General features: G+C 40.6%; 1 protein-coding gene across 1 annotated transcript in view; it reads left to right on the top strand.

The window, feature by feature from the left end:
• The window catches only part of smc2 (structural maintenance of chromosomes 2), a 52,136-nt gene that overhangs the window by 9,633 nt on the left and 20,841 nt on the right, over positions 1-21,662 (top strand). Inside the window, exons 6-15 of the mRNA XM_041186698.1 lie at positions 6,234-6,278; positions 10,537-10,770; positions 11,224-11,373; positions 11,877-12,110; positions 13,588-13,747; positions 14,097-14,214; positions 16,482-16,620; positions 16,788-16,907; positions 18,013-18,217; positions 19,775-19,910. Of these exons, the coding sequence (XP_041042632.1) occupies positions 6,234-6,278; positions 10,537-10,770; positions 11,224-11,373; positions 11,877-12,110; positions 13,588-13,747; positions 14,097-14,214; positions 16,482-16,620; positions 16,788-16,907; positions 18,013-18,217; positions 19,775-19,910 (1,541 nt within the window). The remainder of the gene's footprint in view (positions 1-6,233; positions 6,279-10,536; positions 10,771-11,223; positions 11,374-11,876; positions 12,111-13,587; positions 13,748-14,096; positions 14,215-16,481; positions 16,621-16,787; positions 16,908-18,012; positions 18,218-19,774; positions 19,911-21,662) is intronic.

Raw genomic sequence — 21,662 nt, forward strand, 5'->3', positions numbered from 1 at the left:
GACTGTAAGGGATCTAATTTATCTTTGCTGATCTTTTTCTCTACACATATTTATAGAAGCTTTTACAGTCAGTTTTTATGTTCCTTGAAAGTTTACTTTCATACTCAATTTTCCCCTTCTTGATCAATCTTTTCGTCTACTTTTGCTGAATTCTAAACTGCTCCCGATCCTCGGGCTTGCTGCTTTTTTGGCAATTTTATATGTCTCCTTTTTGGATCTAATACTATCCCTAATTTCTTTTGTAATCCATGGTTGAGCCACCTTTCCTGTTTTATTTTTGTGCCAGACAGGAATGAATACTTGTTGTAATTCATGCATATGTTCCTTAAATATTAGCCATTGCCAATCCACCATCAACCCATTTAGTAAGGTTTCCCAATCCATCATTGCCAACTTGCACCTCATACCCTTGTAGTTCCCTATCTTTAGATTCAGGACCCTACTTTTGGATTCAACTACTTCACTCTCCATCTTAATGAACAATTCTATAATTTTGTGGTCACTCTTCCCCAAGGGACCCCGCACAACAGGATTGTTAATTAATCCTTTCTCATTACACAATACCCAGTCTAGGATAGCCAGCTCTCAAGTTGGTTCCTCAACGTATTGGTGTAAAAAAAATCACGTACACACTCCAGGAAATTGGTTTGTCCAATCGATATGTAGATTAAAGTCACTCATGATTACAGTTGTACCTTTATTGCATGCATCCCTAATTTCCTATTTAATGCCTTCCGTTACATCTCCGTTACTGTTTGGGGGGCCTATAGACAACCCCCACCAACCTTTTCTGCCCCTTGGTGTTTCTTATCTCCACCCAAACATTCCACATCACGATTTTCTGAACCAGTATCCTTCCTCACTATTGCACTGATTTCCTCCTTTACTAACAGTGCTACACCACCTCCTTTCCCTATTTGTCTGACCTTCCTAAATATTGTTCCCAACCGTGGTCACTCTGCAGCCATGACTCCATAATTGCAACCATTATCATAACTGTTTATAACAAAAACAGAATTACCTGGAAAAACTCAGCAGGTCTGGCAGCATCGGCGGAGAAGAAAAGAGTTGACATTTCGAGTCCTCATGACCCTTCCTCAGAACTTGAGTGAGTCCGAGAAAGGGGTGAAATATAAGCTGGTTTAAGGTGTGTTTGGGGGGGTGGGGTGGTGGGGGTGGAGAGAGAGAGAGAGAGAAGTGGAGGGGGTTGGTCTGGTTGTAGGGACAAACAAGCAGTAATAGAAGCAGATCATCAAAAGATGTCACAAACAACAGAACAAAAGAACACATAGGTGTTAAAGTTGGTGATATTATCTAAACGAATGTGCTAATTAAGAATGGATGGTAGGGCACTCAAGGTATAGCTCTAGTGGGGGGAGCATAAAAGATTTAAAAATATTTAAAAATAATGGAAATAGGTTGGAAAAGAAAAATCTATATAATTTATTGGAGAAAACAAAAGGAAGGGGGAAACAGAAAGGGGGTGGGGATGGAGGAGGGAGCTCAAGACCTAAAGTTGTTGAATTCAATATTCAGTCCGGAAGGCTGTAAAGTGCCTAGTCGGAAGATGAGGTGTTCTTCCTCCAGTTTGCGTTGGGCTTCACTGGAACAATGCAGCAAGCCAAGGACAGACATGTGGGCAAGAGAGCAGGGTGGAGTGTTAAAATGGCAAGCGACAGGGAGGTTTGGGTTATTCTTGCGGACAGACCGCAGGTGTTCTGCAAAGCGGTCGCCCTGTTTTGCAGAACACCTGCGGTCTGTCCGCAAGAATAACCCAAACCTCCCTGTCGCTTGCCATTTTAACACTCCACCCTGCTCTCTTGCCCACATGTCTGTCCTTGGCTTGCTGCATTGTTCCAGTGAAGCCCAACGCAAACTGGAGGAACAACACCTCATCTTCTGACTAGGCACTTTACAGCCTTCCGGACTGAATATTGAATTCAACAACTTTAGGTCTTGAGCTCCCTCCTCCATCCCCACCCCCTTTCTGTTTCCCCCTTCCTTTTGTTTTCTCCAATAAATTATATAGATTTTTCTTTTCCAACCTATTTCCATTATTTTTAAATATTTTTAAATCTTTTATGCTCCCCCCACTAGAGCTATACCTTGAGTGCCCTACCATCCATTCTTAATTAGCACATTCGTTTAGATAATATCACCAACTTTAACACCTATGTGTTCTTTTGTTCTGTTGTTTGTGACATCTTTTGATGATCTGCTTCTATTACTGCTTGTTTGTCCCTACAACCAGACCAACCCCCTCCACTTCTTTCTCTCTCTCTCTCCCCCAACCCAAACCACCACCCCCCCCCCCCCCGCCCCCCCAGCACACCTTAAACCAGCTTATATTTCACCCCTTTCTTGGACTCACTCAAGTTCTGAGGAAGGGTCATGAGGACTCGAAACGTCAACTCTTTTCTTCTCCGCCGATGCTGCCAGACCTGCTGAGTTTTTCCAGGTAATTCTGTTTTTGTTTTGGATTTCCAGCATCCGCAGTTTTTTTGTTTTTATTTCATAACTGTTTATATCTATTTGTGCTGTTACTTACAAACGTTATTGTAAGATTAAGATAAAATGCCTTTAGACTTGTCTTTATAACCTTGTTAGTCATCTTAGCTTTATTTTGCTGTACTACCCCATTTGTTTATCGCCCTTGTTTTTTCTGCCTTCCACTTTTGCTTCTTACTTTTCTGTCTTTCATTTCTATCCTTGTTTACCACCTCCTCTGTCTCTCTGGTCAGGTTCCCAACCCCCAGTCACTCTAGTTTAAACCCTCCCTGACAGCACTGGCAAACACCCCCAACCGGAAGGACATTGGTCCCGGTCCTGCCCAGATGTGCCGGTCCTGCCTTCCCCAGAATCGGTCCCAATGTCCCAGGAATCTGAATCTCCCCGTTACACCATTTCTCCAGCCATGTATTCATCTGATATATCCTGTTATTTCTACTCTCACTAGCACGTGGCACTGATAGTAATCCTGAGATTACTACCTTTGAGGTCCTACTTTTTAAATTTACGTCCTATCTCCCTATATTTAGCTTGCAGGACTTCGTACCTTTTTTTCTGCCTGTGTCGTTGGTACCAGTATGTGCCATGACTACTGGCTATTTGCCTTCCTCCCTCAGAATGCCCTGCAGCCTTTCCGAGACATCCTTGACCCAGGCACCAGGGAGGCAACATACCATCTTGGAGTCTCTTTTGCAGCTGCAGAAACACCTGTCTGTTCCCCTTACTATTGAATTCCCTATCTCTATAACCCGCCACTCCTCTTCCTCCCCTCTTGTGCAGCAGAGCCACTCGTGGTGCATGGACTTGGGTCCTGCTGCTTTCCCCTGAGAAGTCGTCTCCCCCAACAGTCTCCAAAACGGTATATCTGTTAGAGAGGGGGACAGCCACAGGGATCTCCTGCACTACCTGCCTTTCTCTACTCTGCCTGGTGGCCTCCCATCCCCTTTCTGCCTGTTCAGTCTTTACCTGCGGTGTGACCACCTCACTGAACATGCTGTCCACGCCAACCTCAACATCATGGATGCTGCACAGTGAATCCACCCGCAGCTCTGAAATGCAGTTAGCCAGTAGCTGCAGCTGGATACACTTCCTGCACACATGGTTGCCAGGGGCATAAAGTGTCCATGACTTCCCACATAGCGCAGTAGGAGCATATCATGGGTGTGAGCTCTGTTGCCATGACTTCCTTTTTAGATTAAACTCATTAGCTACTCCCTTTGAAGAATACTAGCTACACTAGGGGTCTTATTTCACTCCAAACACTCCCACTACAATCCAAAGTCCAAACTACAGGTTCCCTCAGTGAGCAATTCTATAGGAAACAAAGCAGAACAATATCCTAAAGGGAAAAATAACATTAAAAATAGATCTTCCAATCCTGATTATTGAAGGAAGTGGAAAGTAAATGTAGGAATTGAGGGTGAGGTACACCAGGCACTTTTCTGAAATGCTACTTTTGATTTTCAAATCAGAGTTCATATAACAACAGTTATAGAGACAGGTTATTACCTTCTTTCCCTGTAGAGAAGCCATTAAATACATACCTCCTTCAGTTTCTGAAGCTTTGAAGTTATTTCCTCTTCAAGAATCTAAAACATAAAAAGCCCAGTAAAAACAAAGTTACAAGATTAGACAAGATTAATTAGTAGAAAAAGTAGAAGTACTCACCTGACCCTACTTACCAATCAGCTGCTTCCCCTGCGTCACAACACTTTTTGAATCGTGACGTCACTTCGAACTCCACCACCTAAAGGTCTTGAGGGTATGCCTCTCCTCTCTGGTCTTGGCCTCTGCTTTTCGTGCTCTTTTACACTGCTCTCGCTGGTCTCTCCTCTCCAGTATAAAACTCACCTTCTTCCAAGCCTAATAGCAACTTTTAATTAATTGCTAAATTTAAAAAAAGACTAGACTTTAGATATAATTTGATTCTTAAACTTCCTCAGTCGCCAATCTCCAGTTGAAGCTCTCTACTGCAGCCCAACATAGCACTCCTGTGCATGACTTGAGATTTAAACGCAATTCCATTCAGGTCTAGGAGAAGGGACTGGATGTCAATATCATATCTTAAGTTAAAAACAAAAACAGAATTAACTGGAAAAACTCAGCAGGTCTGGCAGCATCGGCGGAGAAGAAAAGAGTTGACGTTTCGAGTCCTCATGCGTTCGAACGCAAGTTCTGTCGAAGGGTCATGAGGACTCGAAACATCAACTCTTTTCTTCTCCGCCGATGCTGCCAGACCTGCTGAGTTTTTCCAGGTAATTCTGTTTTTGTTTTGGATTTCCAGCATCCGCAGTTTTTTTGTTTTTATCATATCTTAAGTTGTTGCTTTTTCAGTAGCACTGTTTTCATTATATTCAGTGATTTGTGCTGCTGAATAAATTTTAATTTCTACAGTGGTTTCTGGCATGCTGGAATTTTGAAATCAGTCGGTTATACGAATTCTGGATCTTCAAATCCATCTGAAGCTGTTTTGATATTCTCTGGTTTGGGTGCACATGGAAGGCTGCGATTCCCAACCTGAATTTTACCAGCAAAATTAGAAAAAGGGCACAGAGCACTTTTTTTGTGTTCTTCGGTGACATCTTTGACTCCAGAAGAATTTATGGCTGTTTTCTTACATGGAAGTCTTTTATCAAGAAGCATGTGATAAGTAGTCGCACGTTTTCCATACCCCTGACCCAAGTTGCATTTCTTGCAGGTGCTCATTTGGTACTCGTCGTTAATATTGCACAATTTCAAGATTTTTAGAATTGTCCTACTCTCTCTGTTTAGAGGCCTTTATGGTTAGGTAGCATGTCATTGTAATGTTTGTTAGCATTGATTACTTTTTAAAATGAAGCTATAGTTTTTCCTCAATGTATAACTTTAATTTGGCTATGGTCAGTAGAAATGCTACCAGCAGCTACCCTGTCTCCCTTTTGGAGTTGCTGCATATGCACATACGCATACGTGTACTCAGAATTCTTCCCTGGCTGAGCTTTCTCCCTCAACTCCCTGTGCCCACACAATTACCCATATAGTCAGCCTGCTTCAGTTCCAAGAGTGCCCCAAACCACATGGTGCAATGAGATTTTCTCAAATAAACACATTTTTGGCACTCACAATAAACATTGTATGTTTCACTTGATTGTTCTTTTGAAAAGAAAACTGCAAGATCCACAACAACAGATCTTTCACTGCAGTTCATTAACCCGTGAAGTTTTAACAAAAATGCACACACAGAATAAATGTTTTTCTTATCATGTGTTCCTTGTTACCAAATATGCATAAAGTGTTGGTGCATTATCTTTGGATGTGTACACAATTTGAGGGTTGTAGGTCATTTGAATAGTACCAGTGAATCTAAAAATAACCTCACACTAGATTACTCGGAGGAAGCTGTAAACGTGAGTGGGTTTATCACGAGTCAGTATGATGCTCTGAGACTTTTGATGAACTGTTGTTGAGTAGTAGGTGACTAATGCAAATGTTAACTCTGGAATTTTGTGCATGTTGCTAATGATATATATTGTATGGCGTTATATATTGTATGGAGTTTTAGAGAATATAAAAATTATTTCTGTATTGGCTTTGAAGTGCCATGTTCAAATTAAATATTTTAAGCATTAATTTTTTTAAACTATGTTGCAACAAATCAATTTTATGCATTTTAATTCACAAAACAAGGTAAAAGCACTTCTGTCTAATCTTTTAACTTTGTTTTTACTGGGCTTTTTATGTTTTAGATTCTTGAAGAGGAAATTACTCCAACGCTTCAGAAACTGAAGGAGGTATGTACTTAATGGCTTCTCCACAGGGAAAGGAGGTAATAACCTGTCTTTATAATTGTTATTTATATGACCTCTGATTTGAAAATCAAAAGTAGCATTTCAGCCTCAATTCCTACATTTACTTTCCATTTCCTTCAATAATCAGGATTGGAAGATCTATTTTTAATGTTATTTTTCCCTTTAGGATGTTGTTCTGCTTTGTTTCCTATAGAACTGCTCACTGAGGGAACCTGAGCAGATCACAATTGAGTTGGCAACTTAAGATATTATCCTCAATATTGAGATACTGCTTTCCTGCCCCATGTCTAGTTTATCTTCTTAAGACTTAAAATTTTAATCATGTTTTTTATAATTGTTAATACCTTTCTCTGTGTTATAATAATTAATTTACCCAGTATGTAGTTGAGCAGTACAAGGAAGAAAGATCCCTGACATGAACCCAGGTTTATGTTGATGTACCCAAATTTGACTGTGATATGGATACAGATGCTACACTTGAGTTAATACACTCCTGGGTTAAGGAGAGAAAATTTGGTCAAGGCTGTTGCTATTGATTGTTATCTAACTCCTCCTGGAAGTGTGTGTCTGTGAAAGCCAAACAAGGATTGGGCTGGGCACTGCTGTAATGATCTGTGTTGATTTGCATGCTCTTAAGGCTTTCTTGTGAATGTTTACCATTTGAGGAAGATACTAGAAAGCAACAAGAGTCTCTGCAACTGCACTGCAAAGAGGAGAGAAGATTGATGGGGCAGGGAGAAAGTCCTATTGAGATTGTCTAATTTAGTGAAGCTTCTGTAAACAGTTACTCTTGCCTGACTGGATTGAAATGCTGGACATTGGATTCTTGATTTTAAAAAGAAAAATCATTGTAAAAGTCCTGAGAATTAATCTTCATCTCAAACAATATCTTGCATTAATATAATGTTGTTAATGTAGTGAAATGTCCCAAGGCTTTTAAAAGGAGTGATTATCAAATTATATTTGACACCGAGCCACAGAACAAGGTATTAGGACTAGTGGCCAAAAGTTTCATTGAAGAGATAGGCTTGAAGGAGCAGAGAGGAGGAGAGGTTTAGAAAGTGAATTCTAGAATGTAGACTCTGTGCAGCCAAAGGCGTGGTTGCCTCTGGTGGAGTGATGAAAATATTGATGCTCAAAATGCCAGAATTGGAGGAGCACAGCAATCTCTTGAGGGTTGTAGGGCTTGACGAGGTTACAAAGATAGGGGATGGGTGAGGCTATGGAATGTTTTGAAAATGGGGGTGGGAATTTTAAAATTGGGGGAGTCAATTGGGATTCAGCAAGCACAGTTGAATGAGACTTGGTGCAAAATAGGATACGGGCAGGGGAGTTTGGGATTAAATGTAATTTTTTAAAAAATTATTCATTCATGGGATGTGCCATTTATTGCCCACCCCCTAATTGGGAAGGTGGTGGTAAGCTACCTTCTTGAACCACTGAGTCCTTGTGGTCTAGGTACATCCACAGTGCTGTTAGGGAGGGAGTTCCTGCATTTTGACCCAGCAACAGTGAGTGAACAGCAATATAGTTCCAAGTCAGGATGATGAGTGGATTGGAGGGAACTTCCAGGTGGTGTTGTTCCCATGTGTCAGCTGCCCTTGTTCTTCTATCTGGTAGTGGTTGTGAGTTTGGAAGGCGTTGGTCTAAGGAACCTTGGTGAATTCCTGCAATGCATCGTGTAGATGGTACACGCTGCTTCCGCTGTGCATCGATGGTGGAGGGAGTGAATGTTTGTTGCTGGGGTATCAATCAAACAGGCTGCTTTGTCCTAGATGGTGTCAAGCTTCTTGAGTGATGTTGGAACTGCACTCACCCAGGCAAGTGGAGAGTATCCCATCACACTCCTGACTTGTGCTTTGTAGATGGTGGACAAGCTTTGAGGAGTCAGGAGGGAGGTAATTGCCACGGGTTTCCCAGCTTCTGACATGTTCTGGTAGCCACAGTATTCATATGGCTAGTCCAGTTCGATTTCTGGTAAGTGGTGACCCCCAGGATGCTGATACTGGAGGATTCAGCGATGGTAATGCCATTGAATGTCATGGAGTTTTGGTTAGATTCTCTTTTGTTGGAGATGTTCATTGCCTGGCGCTTGTGTGGCACAAATGTTACTTGCCACATGTCAGCCCAAGCCTGGATATTGTCCAGGTCTTGCTGCGTTTGGACATGGACTGTATCAGTATCTGAGGAGTTATGGATGGTGCTGAATATTCTGCAATCATCAGCGAACAGCCCCACTTCTGACCTTATGATGGAAGGGGGTCATTGATGAAACAGCTGAAGATGATTGGGTCTAGGACACTACCCTGAGAAACTCTTGCAGTGATGTCCTGGACCTGAGATGATTGACCTCCACCAACCACAACTATCTTCCTTTGTGCGAGGTATGACTCCAACAAGCGGAGAGTTTTCTCCCTGATCCCCATTGACTCCAGTTTTGCTAGGGCTCCTTGATGCCACACTCGGTCGAACGCTGCCTTGATGTCAAGGACAGTCGCTCTGGCCTCCTTCCCCCACCTGCTCTGGAGTTCAGCTCATTTGTCCACGTTTGAACCAAGGCTGTAATGAGGTCAGGAGCTGCGTGGCCTTGGCGGAACCCCAAATTGATCGTCACTGAGCAGATTACTGCTAAGCAAGTGCTGCTTGATAGCACTGTTGATGACCCCTTCAGTCACTTCACCAATGATCGAGAGTGGACTGATGGGGCAGTAATTGGCCAGGTTGGATTTGTCCTGCTTTTTGGGTACAGGACATAACAGGGCAATTTTCCACATTGCTGAGTAGATGCCAATGTTGTAGCTGTACTGGAACAGCTTGGCTAGGGGTGCAGCAAGTTCTGGAGCACAAGTCTTGCCAGGATATTGTCAGAGCCTATAGCCTTTGCTGTATCCAGTGCCTTGAGATGTTTCTTGATATCATGTGGAGTGAATCAGTTTGGCTGAAGACCGGCATCTGTGATGTTGTGGACCTCCAGAGGAGGCCGAGATGGATCATTCACTCGGCATTTCTGGCTGAAGATTGTTGTAAATGCTCCAGCCTCATATTTTGCACAGATGTGCTGGGCTCCCCCATCATTGATGATGGGGATATTTGTGGACACTCCTCCTCCAGTGAGTTGTTCAATTGTCCACCACCATTCACAACTAGATGTGGCAGGACTGCAGAGCTTAGATCTGATCTGTTGGTTGTGGAATCACTTAGCCCCACAGTTTGGCACACAAGTAGTCCTGTGTTGTAGCTTCACCAGGTTGACACCTCATTTTTAGGTATGCCTGGTGCTGCTCCTGGCATGCCCTCCTGCACTCTTCATTGAACCAGGGTTGATCCCCTAACTAGATGGTAATGATAGAGTGGGGGATATGCCAGACCATGAGGTTACAGATTGCGGTTGAGTACAGTTCTGCCACAGTGCCTCATGGTTGCCCAGTCGAGTTGCTAGATCTGTTCGTGGTTGCCCAGTCTTGAGTTGCTAGGTCTGTTGGAAATCTAGCCAATTTAGCACGGTGGCAGTGCCACACAACACAATGGCGGGTATCCTCAATGTAAAAATGGGACTTCCATGAGTATGACTTTGTCAGGCTGTTGCTTGACTAGTCTGTGGGACAGCTCTACCGAGTTTGGCACTAACCCCCAGATGGTAGTAAGGAGGACTTTGCAGGGTCAACAGGTGCTGGATTTGCCATTGTCGTTTCTAATGCCTAGGTCGATGCCAGGTGACCTGTCCAGTTTCATTCCTTTTTGTAGACATTTTAGCAGTTTGATACAACGGGGTGGCTTGCTAAGCCATTTCAGAGTGCATTTAAGAGTCAACCACATTGTTGTGGGTCTGGAGTCACATGGAGGGCAGACTAGGTAAGGACAGAGATATTAGTGAACCAGGTGGGTTTTAGCATCAATCGATAATAGTTTCATGGCCATCATTAGGCTTTTAATTCCAGATTTTTATTGAATTCAAATTTCACCACCTGCCATGGTGGGATTTGAACCTGTGTCCCCAGAGCATTACTCTGGGTGTTTGGACTCCTAGTCAAATGAAAAAACCTCTACACCTCCCATAAACACATTTCAAAATCTGTGAATGTGTGGTAAAGTTTGCAAGTTAGGTTTTCTGTAGGTCACTGATTAAGTCATTTGAATTGATTTTTTAATTCAGAGATTTGCCATCCTTAGTATGTTGTTTGATTCTTAACTGTCTGATTAAAATACTCCATTCTAATTGTTCATATTTTATTACTGGTAGGAAAGATCCTCATACTTGGAATTCCAGAAAATAACACGCGAGATAGAGCATCTTACCCGCCTGTATGTTGCATATCAGTTTGTTTGTGCAGAGGAGACCAAGTTGCGCTCTGCTGAAGATCTAAAGGCGATGCAAGACAGTATCACCAAACTTCAAGAAACCAATGCAGACTGTGAAAAGAAAGTGAAGGAAATCAGCAAAGAAATGGCTGAACTGGAGAAAACCCGAGATGAGGTATACGTTAGTCGCAAAGCATTGTTGGACTTCCGTTGTGATCGGCTAATGTTGCTGCGAAGTGTTTATCCCAATGGATACATACATACATTTTTCTTGCATACTTGGCCAGATCCTTTTGAAAATTGCACTTAATAAAAGGATCCAAGTGATGTTGAACTGATGTAAGAACTCAGTGTTTATTTGTTTTTCTGGATTACTGACTCAAGCAGGAAACATCAAATATGGACAGGTTTGGATGCTCCAGTTGCAAGGAACTGACTTGCACCCCTCCCCCCATCTTAACTAAATTACAGTCTTTTGTCCAATTATTTCCCTTTCTTGCTATTTTTGTTGGCCGGTCAAGCTCATATAGAATGTTGCTCCTGCTCTTTTTTTGCAATAGAGAAAGAAGTTTGCACTGATTCTCTGTTTCATTTGGATAGCTTGAAATTAGGATTTGTTGTCTTGCAGCAAGTTGGTGGAGTGCTTCAGTCCCTGGAACAGGCTGTTGCTAATGCTCACCGTATGGATGCCAAAGTGCAAAGTACGTATGATTCCAAAAAAGACAACCTCAAAGCTGAAGAAAAAAAAAGGAAAACGATTGTCAAAAGCATGGAGGAGGTGAGGCAATAATTAAAATAAATCCTGGTGGTTAGTGGCGTAGAACTTTTAAAACTCCCCTTGATTTTATGTAGATATGTGTTTTTCCAGCTCACTCTCTGCCACCTCCTCAAGACTTTTCCACTGTCTTAAAATATAATGGTAAATTTTTTCTTTCAGTGCACATTCTCATTTTAGTTGCTTTGTTCAAAGTCACTCAAATTGCCTATTGAGTGTATGAGAGTTTGAATGCCAGTTGAGTGCATATTTCAAATCCGTGTGGTAGTTTGCAAATTGGGTTTTCTGTAGATCACTAGATTGTCATTTGATTGATATTTGAATCAAACTTCAAAAATTTGGATGTAATTTGTTGAACTCTAGGTGGCAGCCAAGTTTTTAATTGTGTGTCTGGTGGCCCACACGTTATGAAATTCTAATCCATAATGCTACATAAGCACAAAGATAGTGTTCACTCTTAAGCAAAAATTGCACTTTGATCAAGTAACTGCTGTCTGTTTTTTCAGGATGGTAATGCTCTTGCAGCCAAGGAAAAGGAAGTGAAGAAGACCTCTGATGAACTGAACTCTCTACAAGAGGCTAGTCAGAAAGATGACAAGGCTTTGGTAGCTGCTCAGCAGCACTTCAATGCAGTTTCTGCTGGTCTCTCCAGTAATGAGGATGGAGAAGCAGCTACTCTTGCTGGTCAGATGATGGCTTGCAAGAATGATATAAGCAAGGCTGAAACAGAAGCCAAGCAGGTTTGTAAATCATGCTGTGTTTTGAGACTGCTTTTAGCTTGAAGCGAGGAAGGTTACTGGTCCTATAATAAATGATTAGTGGATCATGTAACGTTAATCCTTTAAATGCAATTATTGAGATTTGTTTCTTCATCTGTTGACCACACACTGCAGAATGTCACCCTAAAAATTGTGTTACAATCGCTCTGTTCAGATAAAACTGTTCAGCCTCTTGATTTGCTAAAACTGGCATTTGCTAAAAATAGATATGGTGGCAATGTATATGAGGCTGATATGGTATTTAAATTTAAAATACAGGTTAAAATAGAATATTTAGGTATATTTTGATTTTTAAATTCTCATTCTTGTTTTCAAACATTCCATTGGCTTGCCTCTCTCTAACTCTGTAATCTCCAGTCCTACAGCCTTCCGAGATAGCAATGCTTGTCCAGTTTTGGCCTCTGGTGCATCTCCAATTTTAATTGCTGCACTGTTGGCAGCCAAGGCCCTAAGATTCTGCAATTCTTTGGCTTTATAACTTCTTTTCTTCCTTTAAGATGCTCCTGAAAACCTACATCTTTCACCTGCCTTTATATGTCTTTGCGTTTCGATATCAAGTTTTGTTTGATAATGCTCCCTTCAAAGCACCATGGAATGTTTTACAATGTTAATTGGCACTATATGAACGTGAAATTTTATTCTTGTAACAAATAATGCAAATAAAGGACTGGTTGAGAACACAGTTAATAAAGCATGCAGTATCCTAGTCTTCATTAATAGGGTCATAGAGTAGAAGTGCATGGAGGCTATGTTAAACTTTTATCAGATACTAGTTTGGCCTCAGCTGCAGTATTGCGTCCAGTTCTGGGCACTGTTGTTCAGGAAAGATGTGAAGGCATTGGAGAGAGCGCAGGGATGAGGAACTTCAGTTATGAAGATAGATTGGAGAAATTAGGATTTTTCCCTTGGGAGAAAAGAAGGCTGAGAGGAGATTTGATATGGGTATTCAAAATCATAAGGGGTCTGGACAGAGTTGATAGGGTGAAATTGTTCCCACTCTTGAAAGGATCAAGAGCAAGAGGGTACAGATTTAGAGTAATTGGCAATAGAAGAAAAAGGGACATGAGAGAACTTTTTCATGTAGCGAGTGGTTGGGGTCTGGAATGTACTGCCTGAGAGAGGTTGGAGGCAGGTTTAATCAAAGCATTCAAAAGGGAGTTAGATAGTTATTTGAAAAGGAAGAATGTGCCGGGCTACAGGGAGAATGAGCAAATCCCTTAGTGGCATTTCGATTACTTAGCCTGACGAAAGTACAAGAGAGAAGGATGTAACCTCCTAATGCCAATCTATGCATATAAGCCATACACGTAACCTTTATAGTTACTGACAAACTAAGTTGACTTTTGCCTTGGGTAAAATTTACAAATATAACCAATTTGTTTTCTCAAATGAGCTTATATAAAACCACATTCTCAGATGTTTTACTGTTCTGACCTAGGCTCAGATGAAATTGAAACATGCCCAGCAGGAGTTGAAGACCAAACAGACAGAAGTGAAGAAGGTAGACAGTGGTTACAAGAAAAACCAGGATACTTTTGAAGCAGTTAAAAAGAACAAAGAAAAGCTAGAAGCAGAAATGCAGAAACTGAATTATGAAGGTTTGCATTGTTTTTGAAAGTAGTAATGTATCAATTTTGAAAATGTAATCATGTTACAGATAAATATTACTTTTGCTAATCTCTCATTTTTGTTTTGTGATGACTTCTAATTGTGGTTAGAAATTCAATTTAATTTTGTTCTGTTAAGTGTAATATGTTAATGAGTGGTCATGTTGGCGGTTTTTAAAATATATCTGTATGTCAATTCTGGTTGACAACTCAGCCTTTAGCTGTGCTTTGTGATTTCTAATAAGTCTGAAAATGATTTGCGTGATCATTAATGTGTAAGAAGAATTAGAATCTTATTATTCAGTGCTATAATGTGGGAACACTTTCTTTTTTCCTAAAGATGGGAAAGAAGAGAAACTTTTGGACCAGCGTCGAGAACTGTCACGAACTGTGAACAAATTGAGAGAGTCTTATGAAGCTTTGTTGGCCAAGTTCCCTAGTTTGAGTTTTGAATACAAGTAAGTTTGTACTCTTACCCAACTTGATACTGCATGTAACAAAGCCACTCATCTGCTGGTGTCAACTGTTTTTTTTAAAAAGCCTTAAACATTTTGGTGAATTGTAGAAAAAAAGGTGTGCATTGCCAATTTTGGAATTTTTAATTGCATAGTGATAGCTTGTCAAAACATTGCAACAATATGTATTTTAACATTTTAAAATCTTTTGGTGGGTTTGTTTGATTTTCCATGCTTCACATATCAGGATTTGATTGTATAGCTCGTTTAGCACCTTTTTAAAATACAGTAGAAATTATGTACTGAAGGTGGGCATTTGTAAGGTTTTTGCAGCTGTTTGTTAGTCTGTTTATTTGTTTGTAAGCAACATATCTCAAAAACTAATAGATCGATTTCAATAAACCTTGGCCCAAGGGAGAACTGCTTAGTTTTTGGTGAAGGTGTGGATCTAAATCCAAATCCTGAAATGTCTTTAAAGGATCCATTAACATTGGGAGATAGGGTGAATTGACTTTTGCTTAGAATGTTGCGGATTGCCTCAGCTGCTGAGGTGGAATTTGTCACAGCTGTCAAAATGTGAGCAGAGTTTTTAGCGCAGGTTGATGGATGTGGATTAGCCTGAAGCCTCTTCATTGAGATGGAAGCTCTTAACAAAAAAATCTGTTTTCAGCTTTGTAGTTACAGAGCATCAGCCAGGCAGGGAAAAGCCTCCAGGAAGAGCTGCGTAATTATAATAATGTTGAGTTATCACAGCATGGTAGAAGCATGCACTCTATTGAGTGCCCTCTTCACTTGTACTATATTATGGATTACTTTTTCTGCATTCTGGACACTTATTGTGAGAATATCCAACTTTATCAGATAACCAAGCTACATATGGTACTTTGCAGGAGTCTTATCAGACTTGTGGGGAATTGGGTTTCATGTTCTGACTTGCGATAATGTGGCTGAATGAATCAATTCTATAGTAGCTAAATTTGCTGATGATGCAAAGATAGGTAGGAAAGTGAGTTGTGAAGAGGACATAGTGTCTACAGAGGTATTTAGATAGTTAAGTATGTGGGAAAGAATTTGGCAGATGGAGTATAATGTGGGAAAAATGTGAACTTGTCCACTTTGACAGGAAGAATAGAAAAGCAGTACAGGTACAGTGTCTCAAAACTGGCAACCTCAGGACGAAGTCCATGCTGGATTTCAGATCTTGCAGGTTTTCAATTTGGGCAGGGTTGGGTCATGGGGCACTTGGAGCATGGGCAAAGACAGGTGCACGAAGCTGATAACTAGTCGACATACCACCGTGCCAATGCAGCACCTAGCCGAGCAAGCCAGTAAATTATTTTACTCATCTAATAATTAAATTCGTGCATGGCAGCTTAGAAAAATGTCAACTTTTCAGGCGTTGCCGGTTTTCAGATAGCCGGATTTGAGACACTGTACCTGTGAATTATTTGAATGGATTGAGACTGTCAAACTCTACGGCACAGAGGTATCTGGGTGTCTTCATACATGAATCACAAAAAATTAGTATGTAGGTTACAGCAAGTGATTAGGAAGGCAGTTGGGATGCTGGGTTTATTGCAAGGGGAATTGGGTATAAAAGTAGCAACATGTTGCTGCAGCTGTACAGAGACTTAGTTAAACTGCATCTGAGCTAGTATGTACAGTTTTGGTCTCCTGCTTGAAGGATGTAATTTTATTAGAAGCAGTTCAATTGACTGATTCCTGGAATGAACTGATTATTTTATGAGGAAAGGTTGAACAGAATCGACTTAAACCCACTGGAGTTTAGAAGAATGTGAAGTGATTTTATTGAAACATAAGATTCTGAGGGTACTTAACAGTGTGGATGGTGGATGCTGGGAGGATGTTTCCCCTTGTGGGAGGAGTTTAGAACTAGGAGAGACAGTTTAAAAATTAGAGCCTCCTATTTTAGACTGCGATAAGGAGAATTTCTTTCCGCTGAAGGTCGTGAGTTTGTGAAATTCCCTTCCCCAGAAAGCAGTGGAGGCTGGGTCATTGAACATATTTAAGGTCTATTTAGACAGGTATTTGATCGACAAGGGAGGTTATGGGGGGCAGACAGGAAAGTGGAGTTGAGGCTACAGTCAGATGATCCACGATCTTATTGAATGTCTGAGCAAGCTCTGTAAGACAAATGGCCTCCTGCTCCTTGTTCTTGTGTGCAGGCATTTTAATTACCTTTTTAATATCTATTGTTGAAGACTTTTTTAAATCTAATCGAAAGCAAAATGTTGAATGCTTATTTTTAGGAACCCTGAAAAAAATTGGGACTCTAATCGTGTGAAAGGTCTTGTTGCCACACTTCTCTCTGTGAAAGATACTTCCACAGCGACAGCTTTAGAAGTGGTTGCTGGAGGTCGGCTGTATAATGTCGTGGTGGACACAGAGGTAAATGATGAGCACAGATAATACATTTTGGTTCCGGAGTCAATTTTAAGTAGGACAAACTGCTGTCATATCGCCACACCTAGAAATTTTTTGTAAATCTCCAGTGACTAGATTTTCTCCAAAAATTAGCAATGTGAGAATTTACTCAGTGCTGTTTCTTTGTTTAGGTGACTGGTAAGAAACTTTTAGATAAAGGAGAGCTGAAACGAAGATACACTATCATACCACTCAACAAAATTTCTGCTAAATGTATCAATGAAAATACTGTTCAGACAGCCAAAAATCTGGTAAGCTCAGGATATTGAGATGTTTGGACTGTGAACTTAACGATGGTCTTGCACGTACTCTCTGCCCTTTTTTGTCTCTATGTGCTTTTATATAATGAAAAAGTGTGCATGTACATGTTTAAATAATCTCTAGGCCTTGTTTGGGTCAAAAACTACTCTGTATGACAAATAAATTGTAACGGCTGTGACCATCTTGATCGGGTTTGTTTGATGCACTCTGATAAGTGTAAACAATAATGATTGTAATAGTTAATGCCATTTTTGTAAGTATTGTTTAAAGGTTTCCAGGCAGCAGCAAGTTTTCCTTTTGCACTAGCAATAACCAGTGTCTGTCGGTTGTGACCAGTGCACTTTGTGTATGATTGTAGTTTTAAGAATTTTCTTAATTTATTTGCTCATTCCCTGATAGATCAGAGGGGAAAGGAGTAGACATATTTATTCGCAGTGAGTTGTTATGATTGCGATTGTTCTGCATGAAACAGCGGTGAAAGCAATTCAATGATAACTTTCAAAAGAGATCACTCTTTCAAAGATCCAGGACAGGCATGGTGGGCTGAATGATCTCTTAAGCTGTGTGATTCTAGTGGTGAAACTAACTTGGTGTTGACCTTCTTGCAGTATCTTACACCCTGGTATATTTTTGTAGATGAAAGGACCAACGTTTACAAAAAAAATCCACTGGTTGTTTTTACTGACTGTGATATACATTTTAAAAAAAGGCTTTTTGAAGGGAAAAATCTAGTCAGCCTAAGACACTGCAAATGAGCAAGAAATGTATCTTTGATTATGTTTTTTTTAAATTAAATGCAGAGAAAATGGTTCCACTTGTGGGGGGGAGTCTGAAAGTTGAAGTCATATATATAAGATAATCAATATTATATTCAATAAATAATTCAGGAAATGCTTCTTTGCCCAAAGATTAGCAAGGTTGTGGACCATGCAATCACAAGGAGTAGGGTGGAAAGCATAAATGCATCAAAGAAAAGCTAGATAAGCACATCAGTGCTGTATACTACATAACTCTATATAAAAATCTTATGTTCTTAAGGGTTAGCCGTTGTACAACTGATTTGTAAATTATATATTTTTGGTTTCTTTATTTCAGGTGGGTGCAGACAATGTGCACATGGCCTTGTCCCTGGTTGGATATGAGCATGAATTAAAGAAGGCAATGGAATATGTTTTTGGGTCTGTGTTAGTGTGTGACTGCTTGGATAATGCCAAGAAGGTGACCTTTGACCCTCGCATAATGACAAAGACGGTCACTATTGGTGGAGATACTTTTGACCCACAGGGAACATTAAGTGGAGGTTAGTTTGCCTTTTTATTTAGGACAGATTGCTCAAATACTCTTCATGTCATTCACCGTTTTTGATGTGGGCAAGAAAAAGTATCCTGGAACCATACTACAAGTACCTCAGTTTGGTACAGTTATATTCTGCAAGCATAAAAAACAAAACTTGCCTTTTCTGGTTTCATGATAAAATGATAAAATGCGATTGTAATGGATGTCGGAAACTGACTGACTTGAAGAAGAATAGCGTAACATTATATTGGGCAAAATAATGCTCAAACCAGCGCTAAATGATTGAAAACTTCCTTCAGTCACATTTAATCAAGGGAACTATTGTTTAAAGCTCAAACCATTTTTGCACTAAAATGCACTGTACCTGAATAGATGCAAGAAATGGCTTTACTCCCTTTTTTCAGCTTTAGACTCAAATCTAAGTGTTAGTTTTTTTGCATTAAATGTTTGCTTTGGGTTCAACATTTGCAGACCACTCTTAAGCGAGAATTGTAGGGAACAGAAGGTCAATGTGCCGTTAACCACTCAGCATACAAGTAAATGTTGGCCAAGAGATTTAACAGCAAACCCTCATCATTATATTCTATACTAACCCTCGTGTAATTTTCTTCGGTGGTTTGATTAACCATTCTGTCAGCTTAGGTTATATGTTTCTAGTCAGAACTATTGAACAGTAAACCAGTAAATAAGTAGTCTCAAATGCAAATTGATTTATGGTAACTGTAACGTTGTTGGAATAATAAAAATAACTAAAATGCTTTTCCTGAGAGGCACAGAGCTGAACCTTAACTGGGTACTTTTACCTGGTGGCTCACTAATGTGAAATTTCTGATTGCCGCTAGACTGACTTGGAATAAGCTGGCCTCTGATGTATTGTCCAAGGTCCTCTTTTGCAGATGCATTGAAGTAAAGTATTTCTAAAAAATGTATCTCAAGCACAAATAGATGATCTGTCGTTCACAAGATTCAAAATGCTTGTCCAGCCACAAATCACATCAAGATTTGCAGCTAGCCTGTTGTTGAACTGAATGGCTGTAACCTTCCCCCGATCCCGCCACCCCAGGTTTCTGCTGTAAATAATTGGTGCTCGTCTACAGCCGCATTTTTGAACACACAGCCCAGCAATCAGCCACAGTGTCATAATTTACAGATGCTTGCCAAGCTCCCTTTCTTGTGTTGTTGAGTGTCAGTTAGGCCAGGGCTAAGTTTACCTGGGTGTTTTGCTCTTCATGTACTGTGACAAAAGAAAAAGACCAAAAATAATACCTGATAGATAAAAATACTCTTTTTGCAACAACTAATGTCAGTGCAGTGGAATGCTATTTTGTGCAAAAATCTGATAGTTTGGTTAAATGTAGGTTTATATGTATGTTATCAAGGTACTTCATTATTTGGTACTAAAAAATGGAGGTTACCCCTCTATTTCCGTTGTATTGAAGTTTGTTGGTTACAGTGGACAACCCTTTTACATGTTGCTCTTTTGTACCTTATGTAAAATCTATGAACGATGTTTGGTAGGTTAGAGATTTGTGACCTGTTGTGCACTGATTCTGTTAACCAGGTGCTCGTATGCAGTCTGCCTCTGTGCTGGTTAAACTCCAGGAGCTGAAGGATATCCAGGATGAGCTCAGATCTAAACAAACTGAGTTACAGCAAGTGGATAAGGAGCTGGGGGGTCTCAAGAATATTGCGGAAAAGTATGTCTGCTCCTTGGGTTATTAAAATTTATTTTTTATTCTACCTGTATGATTATTTAGAATGCTAATGAAGTATAAATCAGCAACGTATCTTTCAACAAGTTACAATTATTTGACTTTGTGACCGTTTCTATTTTAATCCCCAAGCAAGGAAAGTATTTACATTTGTATAGCACCTGGTTGAGCCTCCCAGAAAACTGCAGCATGCTTCATATGTAATGACTTGCTTTGAAGTGTGTTCACTGTTGTTTTAAAAAAAAACCTACATGCCTCCTTATTAACAGCAATGAGATGAGTAACTAGCTATCTATTTTTGTTCGTGTTTGTTGAGAAGAAAATGTTGAACAGGAAACTGGGAGAAAGAGCTCCCTGTTATTCTTCTAGGATTTTTAAATCTCAATCTGAACCATTGAAATGGGTAGACTGAGGCTTCTGTTTGATATCTCATCCAATATGGTGTCAGCCCAAATGTTCTGTACAAAATCTGAATTGGTCTTGAAGCCATAAGCCACCGGGGAGCAGTGGTGGGGCATCACTGCTTGCTTTGCTCTAGTGCCACTGCTATTTTTCATGTATTCTTTAGTAAGCTATCTTAATTCCATCAGACTGGCTCCTGAGTCACTGGGTTTTGTTTTCTTTGTTGGAAATTTTTCAGTCCACCTTTTACTGACATCAGTGTGTTTCTGCTGGTTCCCATTCTCCTCTACTGCTGTCCAGTGACCATTACTGCACTGCTTAATGCCTGTTTTCCCGTTGTTGCTGACTCTATTCAACGCTCTGACAGTATACCAGATCCTTTGGAATGCACTATTATCACCAAGGCCACCATTTATCTTCCATGGATGAACCCAATGCTGTCTCAGATTATCTTTTGTATCTTCACTGTCCCATTACCACCCCCTTGCATCATCATCCCTCTTTGTTATTCAATTATTCACTTAATTATTTAATCACTACCCCACACCACCCCCACCCTCCTCCAGCCCAAGCAAGACTTTTCTTGCTTTTGTACTTGCTCAAAAACTGTTAACATGTCTAGCGTTTTCCAGTTCTGATGCACCATCTACCTGACATGTTAACTCTCTTTCCCTCCACATCCAAGTGTCTAGCCTTTGGCCTTCCATTTGCCTAAACGCTTCTGTACCTGTCAGTCTGCTCAATCACTCCCTTAGCTCTGTTTTAGATGCCCTTGTCCCCAGTAGAAGTCTTAGTCTGTCCTATGATAGCTTTTCCCTTTGGTACTTGCCCTACCTTTGTTCCCTTAGTCTAAGGGACACAGACTTGAATGCATCTGATTTAACCTAATTTAGCCATTCATCACCAAATCTGACTGGACCACATGAAGCACTGCTGGGCCCTGCTGTCCTCTGCAAAAACCATCCACAATTTCAGGATTGTCCTTGAAATGCAAAGATAACCCCTGGTTTCTTTTAGGACCACCAACCCTGTCCTTAAGCTGCTCTCCACTGCCCACTCCACCCTTGCCTTTGACAAGTGTAAAAGTCCATGGACCTCTTTGTTATGATGATTGAGACCATCCACTTAACTCTCTCTGTCTCAGTTTCCCCTTTTGCTGCACATTCTCCTTGCCACCAAGCCATGATTGCCCCAAGGATCCCCCTGCCTTAGTCCAACCTTGTATCTTTGTTTAGAGAGTACAAAATGTTTGAAGATTCCAGCACTCAGCTTTTTTCCCTCCTCTATCCATCTGTTTATTGTTGTTGGCAACTGGGTCCCTTTATGAGGCCAAGT

The sequence above is a fragment of the Carcharodon carcharias genome, chromosome 4 (assembly GCF_017639515.1).
Source record: "Carcharodon carcharias isolate sCarCar2 chromosome 4, sCarCar2.pri, whole genome shotgun sequence".
NCBI classification, from domain to species: domain Eukaryota; kingdom Metazoa; phylum Chordata; class Chondrichthyes; order Lamniformes; family Lamnidae; genus Carcharodon; species Carcharodon carcharias.